We start from the raw sequence: 13,318 nt of genomic DNA, 5'->3' as shown, positions 1-13,318 counted from the left end.
AAGTAGAAACATAATTCAAAATACCCATGGCTAAACTTTGATAAAGTCTATGTCCAGAGCGACCACCATGCCCCGTTTGTCCGCAATTTTAATGATGATTTCTTTGTTAGATTCCAGTTCGGACAAAGCTTGTCTCAATTTGGGGTCAAGGTTGTTGTCTTGGAGAGAAGAACTTTTTTTGAGGAGTTCTGTTAGATCTCGCTCCACCACCTGTTGGAACTGATCCATTCCTGGCACTCGAGTACTGATTTGATAAAATGTGCTGTTAGACGTTTTTGCAGGGACAGTATGTATATGTATCTCTGTCTGAGTCACTGTCTTAAAGGGGTTATCCGGGTTTAAAAATTTTTTATGGCCGGGCTGGGGAGGGCTATTTAAACACAATAAACATGTACTTACCTCCTCCGGTGCTGCCGATGTCCCGTGCCGCGGCCGGTCTTCTCTGTGCGCCGGTTTCATTACAAGTGCGCACAGGGAGCTTCCGGCCGGCTATGCTTACATCGCTGAGAGATGGGGACGGATGGGAGGAGCCGTCCACATTGCGGACCAGAAGCTCCCTGTGCGCGGCTTCCGTGCAACTGTAAACAAACAGGGGCATGGATCGAAGGGACCGCGACGCGGGACATCAGCGGTGCCGGACGAGGTAAGTACATGTTTATTATGTTTAACTAGCCCTCCCCAGCCCGGCCATAAGAAATTTTTTAAACCCGGATAACCCCTTTAAGACTATTAAGATTGAAAAGAGTACATTGGTTCCTGAAGAACAACTTGGCATACTCATTTGGTTTATCTTGTAAAAGATGACATATTAGCAAATCATCAATACAGTCAAAGAAATGTTGCTTAATGGTTAAAATTCTAACAAATTCTTAATGCAAAGTGCAATCATCCAGACCACACTTTGCAAGCTATTCCTGTAAGAGAATTTACTAGATTTAGACAAGCCTGCTCTGATATAAAATATTTTCAGAATCCGTCTATAGAGCTTAAGGATAGATTAAAAGTAGAGATGGGCGAATTTGTTCACTTACATAGGCCAACTTCCCCAAATAAGCGAAGCCGGAACGAAGTCTGACAAGGTAACGTCTGTGACAGCTCGAAAGGACTGAGCTGAGGGCCAAGATCCCACTACAACATCAAAGAGTGCACTCTTTTTACACTGAGTGGAACAATGATATAGTGTGTTGGTGGCATCAGTAGCAGCAGCAGGAGCCCGCAGAGTGGCACAATCATATAGTGTGAAGGTGGCATCAGTAGCAGACGCAGGAGGAGCCCACAGAGTGGCACAATGATATAGTGTGTTAGTGGCATCAGAAGCAGCAGGAGCCCGCAGAGTGGCACAATGGTATAGTGTGAAGGTGGCATCAGTAGCAGCAGGAGCCTGCAGAGTGGTACCATGATATAGTGTGGAGGTGGCGGACAATTCCAGGCCCTGGTAAAGATGGTAGGAGGCAGATGGTGCAACTAGCAGAAGATGTGTGGCATCAGGCGGGTGATCTAATCTGATGCATTAGGCATTGGTGAGTTGAAATCCTGGCCGATCTTGCATGACGCGGAGCAGTTCCTCCCCTGTTCGACCAGGCAAACCAGGTGTAGAACTGTGTGACACCGCTGTGCCCTGCACATGTGGTATGATGGAGCAGCACTTGTGGAGGCTGAGGTGGTGGTGGAGAAGGAGGAGGCGAACACTGGCGCAGGAGCAGCAGTTTGACAATGTGGAGGAGAAAGCGCCGTCTCTTGTCGAAGTTGTTGGTGTGGCTGGGCGGGAAGAACATTCACCCAGTTAGCCGTAAAGGACGTATACTGGCCCTTAGCATAATTACAGCTCCACACGTCCGCGCTGCCGTGCACCTTGGAAGAAACTGATAAGCTCAAGGACTTCTGTTGTACATATTGGTGAAGGGCTGGCACAGCCTTTTTGGAAAAAAAAATTGTGGCTTGGAACTCTCCACCTCGGTTCAGCACAAGCCATTAGTTCTCTGAAGGGTGCATAGTCCACCACTTGGAAAAGGAGATTCTGCAGTACCAACAACTTCGACAAGAGCACGGTCAGCTTCTGCACCTTAGGATGGCTGGATGCATAGAGTTGTCTTTTTGTAATCGCCTCGCTCAACGACTGCTGGCGCCATGCGTAGTGAGGAGCAGGAGCATCTGGACTGGGAGATGATGTCAAAGACAAACAGCTCCCCTCGGCAGAGGTGCTGGAGCCTTGACTGCTGGAGCCTTGACTGAAACAGCATGTGTGCCACTAGGTGCTGCTGCTGTTGCTGCGCCTGCAGGATGGACCGCATCTGACACCCATTTCTTCCAGGCCATTGGATGGTGACACTGCATGTGTTGGTGCAGGGCCGTGGTGCCAAGGTTAGCTCCCTGGCCACGCTTCACTTTCTGCCTGCAGATACAACATATACCCACGCTCGGCTCCTCTGGTGTCTTTACAAAAAACTGCCACACCGCTGAGGTGGTAATTTTACCGCCAACACTCTGCACTGAGCGACTACTACTGCCGCTGCCTTGCTGAGCCCCTGTGCCACTGCTTATTTGGGCCTGCAAATCAGGATTTGTACCCCGCGGACATTTGGCATCCGTCCTCGCACTGCTGCCACCTTGGTGACTCACAGCCACAGTAGCGACTTGCTGCCTGCTCCGCAAGCTGGCACTCTCTTTGCCCGACGATGATGAATCCCCTGCTACCCCCGGCTCCCAAGTGCGATCAGCTACATCATCGTCAATTTGCGTTTCCCGGTCACTGCTACTCTCCTCGTCGATGTCAGTATGCATAGCCTGCCTACTGCAGGAAGCAGCGGAAGTCTGCCCCACCTCTTCACTGCCAAGCAGCTGCTGACTGTCCTCAAACACTTCGTCCTCGCTGAATAGTGGCGCGGAGCCCAGACCACCTAGTAGCTTTCTGGATGCAGGAAAGGAACAGGACAGAGCCTGGTTAAGGACAGGTGAGCGCCGCTGACCTGCACCTGGGCCATGCCAACTAATTGTTGTATCTGTGGAACCTACGGACTCTTGGCTAGGGTTGTCAGATGTTATATTTGAGGAATTGGATGACCTAGTCAACCATTCAACAACCTTTGGGTTGTTGATCAACACCCTGCCACTAGATGACAACGGCAGTTCTGGCCTCAGAGTCACCCCTGCTGCGACATCCCCTTACTGTGCTGCCACCTCTGCCTGCTCCACCTGCCACCTTTCTGTCTGACATAGTGGTTTATAAACTATGTGGATTTCACACGTAAATCTGGCTGTAAACTAGAGCCCACAAAAGGTATTGCAATGTGCGTTATACAGATACCCCACAACTGACAGCTCACTACTGCAGATGCATGAATGTCAAACAGTTTTCTTCCTATTCGATTTTTGTCACTAAATAGAACTGCTATTTGGGGTATACAGATCCCCCTTAAAGAACAACCAGGGATTGGTATACCAAACGCTACTGCAGATGCATGAATGTCAAACAGATTTCTTCCTATTCGATTTTGTCACTAAATAGAACTGCTATTTGGGGTATATAGAACCCCCTTTAGAGAACAGCGAGGGATTGCAGCAAGAATCGCTGATATAGAAAATGACTGGGTTTTATAGGGCAGTGTGACATCACATAAGCCTGCTGGTCGCTGATTGGCTTACAGGTCTGCAGATGTCATCGGTGGTGTTCCTTTATCCATTCCAGAGTTCTCTGCCCCATATAACACATTGTTCTCACGCCCATTTAGCAGAAACATGAGGGGAAAAAAAACAACTTCATTCCCGCGAATCAGCATAAACTTCAGCTTCGTGACAAATCAAATTTTTCCTGAAATTCTAACCGAAGTTAGAATCATTAGAATCGATTCGCCCATCTCTAATTAAAAGCAATAAATGATCCCATGTGGTCTAATAGAGGCTTTAATATTGCCCTAACAAAAAAAGTACAACACTCTATGACGTTGCCACTGTTTGATTTTTCATTTCATCTGCCAGAAGGATAAAAAGCTTCAGGATTGATAGCCAGAAGCAGGACATGCAAGTATCCCATTGCTGCTCATCTCTGTATCATATTCTGGATTAACTCCTGTTTATTTTTGGCTTTAGTAATAATCATGGATTATTGACCGATTGAAAGAGGACACTTATGCGTGAAAAGAAGGGCAAAATGATTGGTAACGTCAATGCAAAATTACTGCCGACACCCTCTCCACTCTTTAGGGGGTTTCTACATGTATCCACGTTTAACTGAACATGTTCTGTCCTAATCTATGGAATTATCTCATATCGGTGTAAAAAGAGTGCATTCTTTGATGATATAGTGGGATCTTGTCCCTCAGCTCGGTCCTTTCGAGCTAGCACAGACGTCACCTTGTCAGGCTGCATTCCCGCTTCGCTTATTTGGTGAAGTTGGCCTATGTAAGTGCACATGGAAGTGAAGAGTGAAGCAATTCTAAGAGCGGCGGCTGTCATGTGCATGTCATACTAAAACACTGCATAGTTTGAAGACCAAACCATGCTCCTTATGCATATGTAAGCATAGCACAACGTTCTACAAAACCTTACAGGCTCTCTGTAGTTAAGAAATACCAGTTTTTTTAACGTGATTTGTCATGATTCGTTTTGGGTAGAATTGAATTCTTTCAAAAAATTAGCAAATCGGGACAAACCGAATTTTTACAAATGTGCCCATCTCTACCAGTTACTTTTTCACATCACAATTATTTAACATTGTTAGGCAATACTGTTACATAACATGCAACATTAACTGAATATTTGTGGTATGTAGCTTATTTGACATTGCCTGCTGCTGATCGGACAGTGTGAGACAAGATATTGTAACACCTGCCCCAACTTCTGCTCCAGCACTTCTCTGAAAGTAGTCAAGATTAGAATGGTCAGATACTGGGACTGATATCTACACAACCGTGGGAGCTAGAAAGAAAATTCAAAGTGCCCCTGAATTTGTGTAGAAGCCCCTACATCATGGGATGTTAATCTCCACATGTGTGAGGTGGTCTTCATTAAGATCTTTTTTAAATGCGTTATTTGTGAGTAATTATATTTTTAATATATGGCTGGGGTCTTTAAACATATAAAAGAATTTATACTCCCTGCTCTTGTGGTGGCTGGCATCACTTTCTACTTCTGTTTGTATACTTCTGAAAGTGGCAACAGGTGTCTACACCTTCTGTTTACATGCACAGGCCGGCAGTGACGCATGTGTACTTCTGCCCTACTGCACTGACACTCATGCACTAGCAAGAGTGGGACTGTACAAATCACCGTCAGCCTCTGCATGTATACAAAAAAAGAAGCCAGTAGTGACGGCTGACGTTGTGAGAAAACGGGAGTGAGGAGAGGGGTGAGTATACTTTTTTATGTTAAAAGAACCCCACAATCGTATATTGAAGGTTATGATAAATCGGAAGGTATTTTTAATCAATATATACGACATACATATGTATACAGATATAAGCATGATGTATGGCACGATATATAATTCATTTCAATGGTATGCACCATGTTAAATGTCAGTTGTGTGTTGATTTGCATTTATACAGCTCCGTGCTGCTGCACATCCCTGTTTTTGAGGCTCATTCATTTGACTTCTTGTCTACCTCCTTCTATCACCATAGACCACTATGAAGTGAGAATTTTTGAAATTTTTCTGATGTTTCTTATATTCACCACATGACAGTTGGTTTTTAACCAAATATGTCTGTCATTGTATTGAACTACAGATGTATCCACCCAATGGAGTCATTAGGAAGTAAAACTTTTATCCTGCAATTTCAATGAGTCACTGTCACAGCTTGGAGGCAAGGTACACGCACATCATTCCTAGAGGTAGTCAGCTCACAACTGTCAGACATTGCCAGTGTGGTGGGGGCCTGGGAAGCGCATCCCTGGAGCCCCCCCTATAACCTGTCCCCAATTGTGAATTAACAAACTCTAACCTACCTACTATTTACCACACATGGCAATGAATGCATATTGAAATATACTATAATTTGCTATAAATGCTGTAGATTTGTGATGCTTCATAAGGTTATACACAGAAAAAATGTTAGATTTGTAGTTTTTTCAAACCTGCAGATGAAACCGCAAATGAAAATTAAGATGGCGCAAACATCCAGTTTATTCCAAAAGTCATTAATGTACAATGATGCTTGTTTCAAAAGACCAAATCCATCAGGGTCATACAGAACCTGCAAAGATAAACATAACAAAACATTCCATGAAATTATTTGTGGGGAAAAATAGTGGAAAAAGTTGTCAAGCAAGTTTCAGTATTTTTTTTCTTCTTCCATCTCCAATGTGGGCCTTAAGTTATTGTAACCAAAGTGCACATATTGTACACATTACAATACAAACACATAGACACATAGAAAAGAAACAGCAGGTAATACCATCCAACACGCCAACAGTTCACACCCCAGACACACAATCAGAGTTATCCCAGTAGGAGAAATGACGAGAACGAAAAGAAACTGCACATCACAGGAAGGTTATGCAAAAGAGGCTAATCAGATCAAACACAGATTAAAGAATAGTAAATATCCTTCCTGGATGCTAAAGAGGGCAGAACATATACTAGCAATTAAAGACCAACAAAATATGTTAGAAATAGATAGAAAACCAAATAAAAAAGCAACAACCTATAATGATAGCCGCATCTTAACATTACAATTTTCTAATCAGTTCAACCAAATCAAACATATAATACAAAAACACATACCCATTCTATTTGAGGACGAGACTCTGTCAAAAATATTACATAAGGGATGTAGAGTCGTGGCACGGAAAACCAAGACCATAGGTAATTTTGCATCAACTAGCATGTTTAGTTCAAAAACGAGGAGTAGCAGGACATGCTTACGACATAAAGGTTTTTTTGAGTGTGGTACGTACCCCTGCAAGACCTGCAATTTTGTCCCATCATCCAAACATTTTTGCAATTCAGATAACAACCACAAGTTTGCAATCAATAGTTTTGTAAACTGTAATAGTGATTATGTAGTATATTTGATAGGTTGTACACTTTGTCAAGAATTATACTTGGGTTGTACCACCTGTAAATTTAAATAGAGGCTTTTGGAGCACATGCGGGACATTGTGAATTGGTCTAAGAGGGATACGGTTGAAACTAGAGATAAGAATAGAAACATATTTGGAGCAGCACGCCATTTTATTGAAACCTCATGGAAAAATAGTCTTTTTATATACTTTGGTAATAGAGTGGATAGGGGGGTAAGGGGTGGTGATGGAACTAAGGTCTTACGGGATCGTGAGGCCTTCTGGATTTTCCGATTGGATACTAGGTTCCCCAAAGGCATGAATTACAGACAGGAAATTATGTTTCATTACTAGTCCCTAAATATATAATTACAGGGCACCTTCAGTAAATCTAGATTTCCCGGATGTGCTGTGGACTTTCTTCTCAGTACTACATTTCTTGCAAATCTGTTTAGTTACCCTGGTGTTTTCTTGCTGTTATGTTAGGGGTCCCCCATCTTCTCGTATGGGTGGCCCTAGTTGTGGTGCTCTTCGGGTTATGATCTCCGGCTGGAGTGACAAAACCCGAACTGCAACATACAAGTGCCGGAGGTGGGACATGTTCCCGGACAGAGAGCTGAGCTATAAACGGGAATATTGTGACCCTCTCCATTGACTCGAGGGTACCACTAATTCGGTGCACTCTTTATCGGAATGTTAATCACTGTGGGGGAACATGAATTGTTTGTGTATATCAGGACTGCCATATAAACACATTTTTTGTGGGTATATACTCGTGTTGGAGAATTTAAACTAGAATCACTTGGATCCTGGTAGAGGGGTTACTTTAATATTTATTCTGCTATTGTGACTGGGATATCATTTGAATGGTGTCATGATTGATATTATGTCCTGCAAACCTGGCCAAGGTATGAGGTGATTGCCCGGGAGTGGTATTTATCCTTGTACTCCGGATATGTAAGTTAGCCATGACTAAGGGTGCATAGCACACCAGAAACGCGTAGGCTATTTCTCCTCGTGTGTGCCTTTTAAGAAAATGCCTGCTGATTTTTATGGACTTTAAATGCATTTTTAGAAAATTTAATAAAGCTTCATAGAAGACGGAAAGATTTTAATCTACACTGGTGCGGAGCTTCGTTTTTCTTTCTATTTACAATAGTAACCCTCACCAGTGATGTATGCTGGTGATTCCTGCATGCCTGGATGGGCTGCCGTGCTCCCACTTCTGACCTGTGTGATGCACTGTATATCCCAGTGTGACGCAATGGTCACTTGGTCTTATCACATGACAGCATGGTTTGGGAGGCAGTGCTTGTGTCCAAGTTCCATCTTATGCGTTTGATAGACAATCACCGGCTAAACTTAAATTTATATCGGTTGGGGGTGAAGCCTTTCCGTTGGCTTTATACACTTTTTAATCTTGGCACTGTCTAGATCAGTGATTTTCAACCAGTGTGCCGTGGCACACTAGTGTGCCGCAACACATGGTCGGGTGTGCCGTGGGGAAAGTTCCCCAAACTATGGTGCCCCCTGTGTTTTGTTTCCCTGCAATGAGCAGCGATGCACAGTCAAGGCTTCTTACAATGTAGGAGACGTGTACAATAACACATGCGCAAGCTTTGAACCTCGCGCGACAAAATGACGTCACCGAGGCCGGCGCATCATCCTGAGAGCTGAGAGACTCTCGCATTTGCCCACCGCCAAGGTAATGCCCACCAATAATGCTGACTATATGAGCTTTTGCCTGAGTATATGAACTGTTGGCAGAATACTCAGCATATGAGCTGGTACTTTTAGACCAGCTCATATGCTGAGTATATGAGCTGGCACTTGTACTCTGGCCTCATGGCCATAGTACTAATCATTGTACCCCTTTATTTTGCAGTATATGAGCCACATAATAATCAGCACCATATACTAAAAACAGGGAGAAACTGAGAACTGTTGAGGAAGAGCTTTGTGTGTGTCTTTTTACCATTCCTGCCAGGATATCCCTTTTGTGTTTATCGAAACAGGCCCAGGTTTCACACTGAGTGAGTAAAATAAATTTAGAATCTATATTATTAACTATATGTATAATATGATTGTTTTAGTGTCATTTTGTGCTATTTTGGTTGGTGGTGTGCCCCAGGATTTTCTACGTATAAAAAGTGTGCCGCGGCTCAAAAAAGGTTGAAAATCACTGGTCTAGATGACACAAACCCCAGAAGAGGACAGCATGAGGTGTTAGTCATCTTGCTAGATGTTGTCATTCACTATCACAGGTAAAAGCACTATATAGTTTACTGTATACTACTATGTAGATAATAATTGTAGGCATACTACTTTATCCTGCATGTCTTTTTAAATTGAATGTCCTTTCTAAGAAAATAGAAAAGTAGGTGCAAAAAACACATGTATATAGGTGCGCGCTGCCCCTAGAGCTATAATGTAACAGTAAAGTCCAAGATGTATGTTAAAGGCTTTATTTTTATGGACGACGCGTTTCGAGGATGAAATGTCCCCTACCTCAGGTCCAAAAGGCAACAAACACTGGATGCAATGTAGAGACTCACGTATGCTCGGTTGGGGTGGGATCTAATAGACCCAGTCCTGTGGTCTTGGAAAAAATGCCTTAAGTAGTGGGTGAGCCGGTTAGAAGGGCTGCGGCACTGTAGTGAGACAGGAGAGAGGCCGATCGCTGGTGGAATATGGGGTATGAGTCTCGCTGCACGCCAGAGTATCTGATACTAGGACTAGGTCTATTAGATCCCACCCCAGCCGAGCATATGTGAGTCTCTACATTGCATCCAGTGTATGTTGCCTTTTGGACCTGAGAAAGGGGACAGTTCGTCCCCGAAACGCGTCGTCAATAAAAATAAAGCCTTTAACACACATCTTGGACTTTACTGTTACATTTTAGCTCTAGGGGCAGCGCGCACCTATATACCTGTGTTTTTTGCACCTACTTTTCTATTGTTCCTTACACCGCCAGTGTCCCACTGCAGGTCACGGGAGACGCTGCAGCCCGCCAGATTTACTACTAACCTATTCCACCAGTTCATCTGAACACCATCAATCTTCCCATCATCTCTAGCATCAGGCGCCACGTGTTCACTCCTTTAAACTACTTTTTGATAAAATAAAGGGAAATTGTGTGCCACAATTATGTCGGATATCTTACATAAATGTGGAGCACGGTACAAATATCCTTTTTGTATCCAGTAGTCTTTGCCAGAATACTGACTGCTTATTAAATGTGGGCAATAGTGTGCAGCATCTATATTGCATGCAGTGAGGAGGTTTAACCATTTAAATCTACAGATCTTTAGGTCCAACTATTCATAAATACATTGTCTTTGTTCCTACCTGCCTGATTTCCTCACAAACCAGTGAAAAAAGCCAGAAATAGATGACATGTTCCCTCCACGATGGAGAGGGTTGGAAATCCGTCATTAATACATATGCAAAAAGTAGTAGAAATCCAAAGTATGCCAAGATGTTGAGATGGAAAATGACTACAGGTGCCATGAAGAAAGCTTTAAACCGTTCAGTGGGGGTCATATGATTTGTCTTTTTCCAGGTATTTGTTTGCGACCTAAAAGAAAAATAATTTCAATTTAAAAAACTGTTATAATAACCTATACTATGTACTTAAAAAAAAATTCTTTATTGGAGCCACAAGGCATTATACACGGTCACAAAAGTATGTTACATGTACACTCACCGGCCACTTTATTAGGTACACCTGTCCAACTGCTCGTTAACATTTAATTTCTAAACAGCCAATCACATGGCGGCAACTCAGTGCATTTAGACATGGTCAAGACAATCTCCTGCAGTTCAAACTGAGCATCAGTATGAGGAAGAAAGGTGATTTGAGTGCCTTTGAACGTGGCATGGTTGTTGGTGCCAGAAGGGCTGGTCTGAGTATTTCAGAAACTGCTGATCTACTGGGATTTTCACGCACAACCATCTCTAGGGTTTACAGAAAATGGTCCGAAAAAGAAAAAACATCCAGTGAGCGGCAGTTCTGTGGGCGGAAATGCCTTGTTGATGCCAGAGGTCAGAGGAGAATGGGCAGACTGGTCCGAGCTGAGAGAAAGGCAACAGTGACTCAAATCGCCACCCGTTACAACCAAGGTAGGCAGAAGAGCATCTCTGAACGCACAGTACGTCGAACTTTGAAGCAGATGGGCTACAGCAGCAGAAGACCACACCGGGTGCCACTCCTTTCAGCTAAGAACAGGAAACTGAGGCTACAATTTGCACAAGCTCATAGAAATTGGACAGTAGAAGATTGGAAAAACGTTGCCTGGTCTGATGAGTCTCGATTTCTGCTGCGACATTCGGATGGTAGGGTCAGAATTTGGCGTCAAAAACATGAAAGCATGGATCCATCCTGCCTTGTATCAACGGTTCAGGCTGGTGGTGGTGGTGTCATGGTGTGGGGAATATTTTCTTGGCACTCTTTGGGCCCCTTGGTACCAATTGAGCATCGTTGCAACGCCACAGCCTACCTGAGTATTGTTGCTGACCATGTCCATCCCTTTATGACCACAATGTACCCAACATCTGATGGCTACTTTCAGCAGGATAATGCGCCATGTCATAAAGCTGGAATCATCTCAGACTGGTTTCTTGAACATGACAATGAGTTCACTGTACTCAAATGGCCTCCACAGTCACCAGATCTCAATCCAATAGAGCATCTTTGGGATGTGGTGGAACGGGAGATTCGCATCATGGATGTGCAGCCGACAAATCTGCGGCAACTGTGTGATGCCATCATGTCAATATGGACCAAAATCTCTGAGGAATGCTTCCAGCACCTTGTTGAATCTATGCCACGAAGAAATGAGGCAGTTCTGAAGGCTAAAAGGGGTCCAACCCGTGGTGTGGTGTAGCATTAGCATGGTGTACCTACAAAGTGGCCAGTGAGTGTATATGGCGATAACTGTGCCATAATATCAACTGGCCCCTTTTCCATTAATTCTTCACATAGCTTATTTTCTTATCTCCTTATCATAGAAGTATTTTAACAATAACAATAACATTAAAGGGCACCTAGCACCCCGATTCTACCTATAAAGGTAGAAGAGGTGGTAGGTGGATGGATGGGACGTGAGGATAGCCCTTTTTTGGGCGAATCCTCATGTCCCGGGTGTCTTTTACAAAACTTTATTACATGTATATGCTAATTTTTTTATGCGCCTACTGGGGCGTGGAGTAGCCGGACATGAGGCTACTAGTCGCGGCTACTCCACGCCCCAGTAGCCGCGTTACTCCGCCTACCAGGTAATCTTTGGCGCGCAGCTCCTGGTAGCTGCGCGCCGTCGTCCGAGTCCCACGGCTACTGCGCATGTGCAGTAGTTCCGGCCACGGCCGCGCAGCCGAAGGCGAACCGAAGATTACCTGGTAGGCGGAGTAATGCGGCTACTGGGGCGTGGAGTAGCCGCGACTAGTAGCCTCATGTCCAGCTACTAAATAAAGTTAATAAAGTTTTGTAAAAGACACCCGGGACGTGAGGATTAGCACAAAAAAGGGCTATCCTCACGTCCCATCCATCCACCTACCACCCCTTCTACCTTTATAGGTAGAATCGGGGTGGTTGGTTCCCTTTAACATAATAACCCCTTAAGGACGCAACCATTTTGTAGCTTAAGGCTCAGTCCCATTTTTTGTAATGTGACTTGCGTCTCTTTATATGGTTATAACTTTTGAACACTGTTACTTATCTAAACAATTCTGAGATTGTTTGTTTGTTTTTTTTATGGCTGATACGTTTTGCGTTTATTTACAAAAAATATTAAAAATGATGATTTTTTTTTAAAATTAGCAATTTTCAAAATTCTAAATCATCGCGTTTTCAGGCAGATAGATTTACCACGAAAATAAGTTGCTGAATTTCAATTCCCATATGTCCACTTTACATTTTCATAATTTTTGAAATGTCTGGATAATTTATTTTGATGTCTATTTGCTTACAAATAGATTATCGATTTTCCGTATTTTCAGAATTTACTATTTGGATAAATACTGTTTTTTAAATTAAATTTTTCATGTTTAGCATTAAAACCCCCTATATAATCAACCCATTTTCAAATCTGCACCCCTCAACCTATCAGAAACAACCTTTAGGAAGATTGTTTACCCCTTGAGATCTTCATAGTAATTGAATCAAAATGATAGTGAAATTTAGAATGGTCAAATTTTGTCGGTTATATGTTAAATTAGCCCTAAAATTTACATTGGCTAATTTTGTAGGCTATAAAATTTTGGCTTTTTCGTTATTGGGGCCATGTGATGGCATTTTTTTCTTCAGGACGCGATGCTTTTT

The 13,318-nt window shown here is 43.3% G+C and overlaps 1 protein-coding gene and 1 long non-coding RNA gene across 6 annotated transcripts in view; one reads left to right on the top strand and one right to left on the bottom strand.

Annotated features, from left to right (window-relative positions):
- Window positions 1–13,318, bottom strand: part of TRPM2 (transient receptor potential cation channel subfamily M member 2) — a 419,555-nt gene that overhangs the window by 93,681 nt on the left and 312,556 nt on the right. For all 5 annotated transcript variants that reach the window (XR_011849388.1, XM_072120992.1, XM_072120993.1 and 2 more), the window contains 2 exons: window positions 10,348–10,578; window positions 6,073–6,191 (listed from right to left, as the gene is read on the bottom strand). Coding sequence is in view for 4 of the 5 variants with exons in the window: in XM_072120992.1 (XP_071977093.1) it covers window positions 6,073–6,191; window positions 10,348–10,578 (350 nt within the window). In the remaining variant the exon portion in view is untranslated. The remainder of the gene's footprint in view (window positions 1–6,072; window positions 6,192–10,347; window positions 10,579–13,318) is intronic.
- LOC140075302 (uncharacterized) overlaps window positions 1–13,318 on the top strand; it is a 104,659-nt gene that overhangs the window by 70,464 nt on the left and 20,877 nt on the right. The window lies entirely within an intron of this gene.

The sequence above is a fragment of the Engystomops pustulosus genome, chromosome 8 (assembly GCF_040894005.1).
Source record: "Engystomops pustulosus chromosome 8, aEngPut4.maternal, whole genome shotgun sequence".
NCBI classification, from domain to species: domain Eukaryota; kingdom Metazoa; phylum Chordata; class Amphibia; order Anura; family Leptodactylidae; genus Engystomops; species Engystomops pustulosus.
Note: the sequence above shows the minus strand (reverse complement) of the source record. Positions and strands in the feature narration are given on the sequence as shown.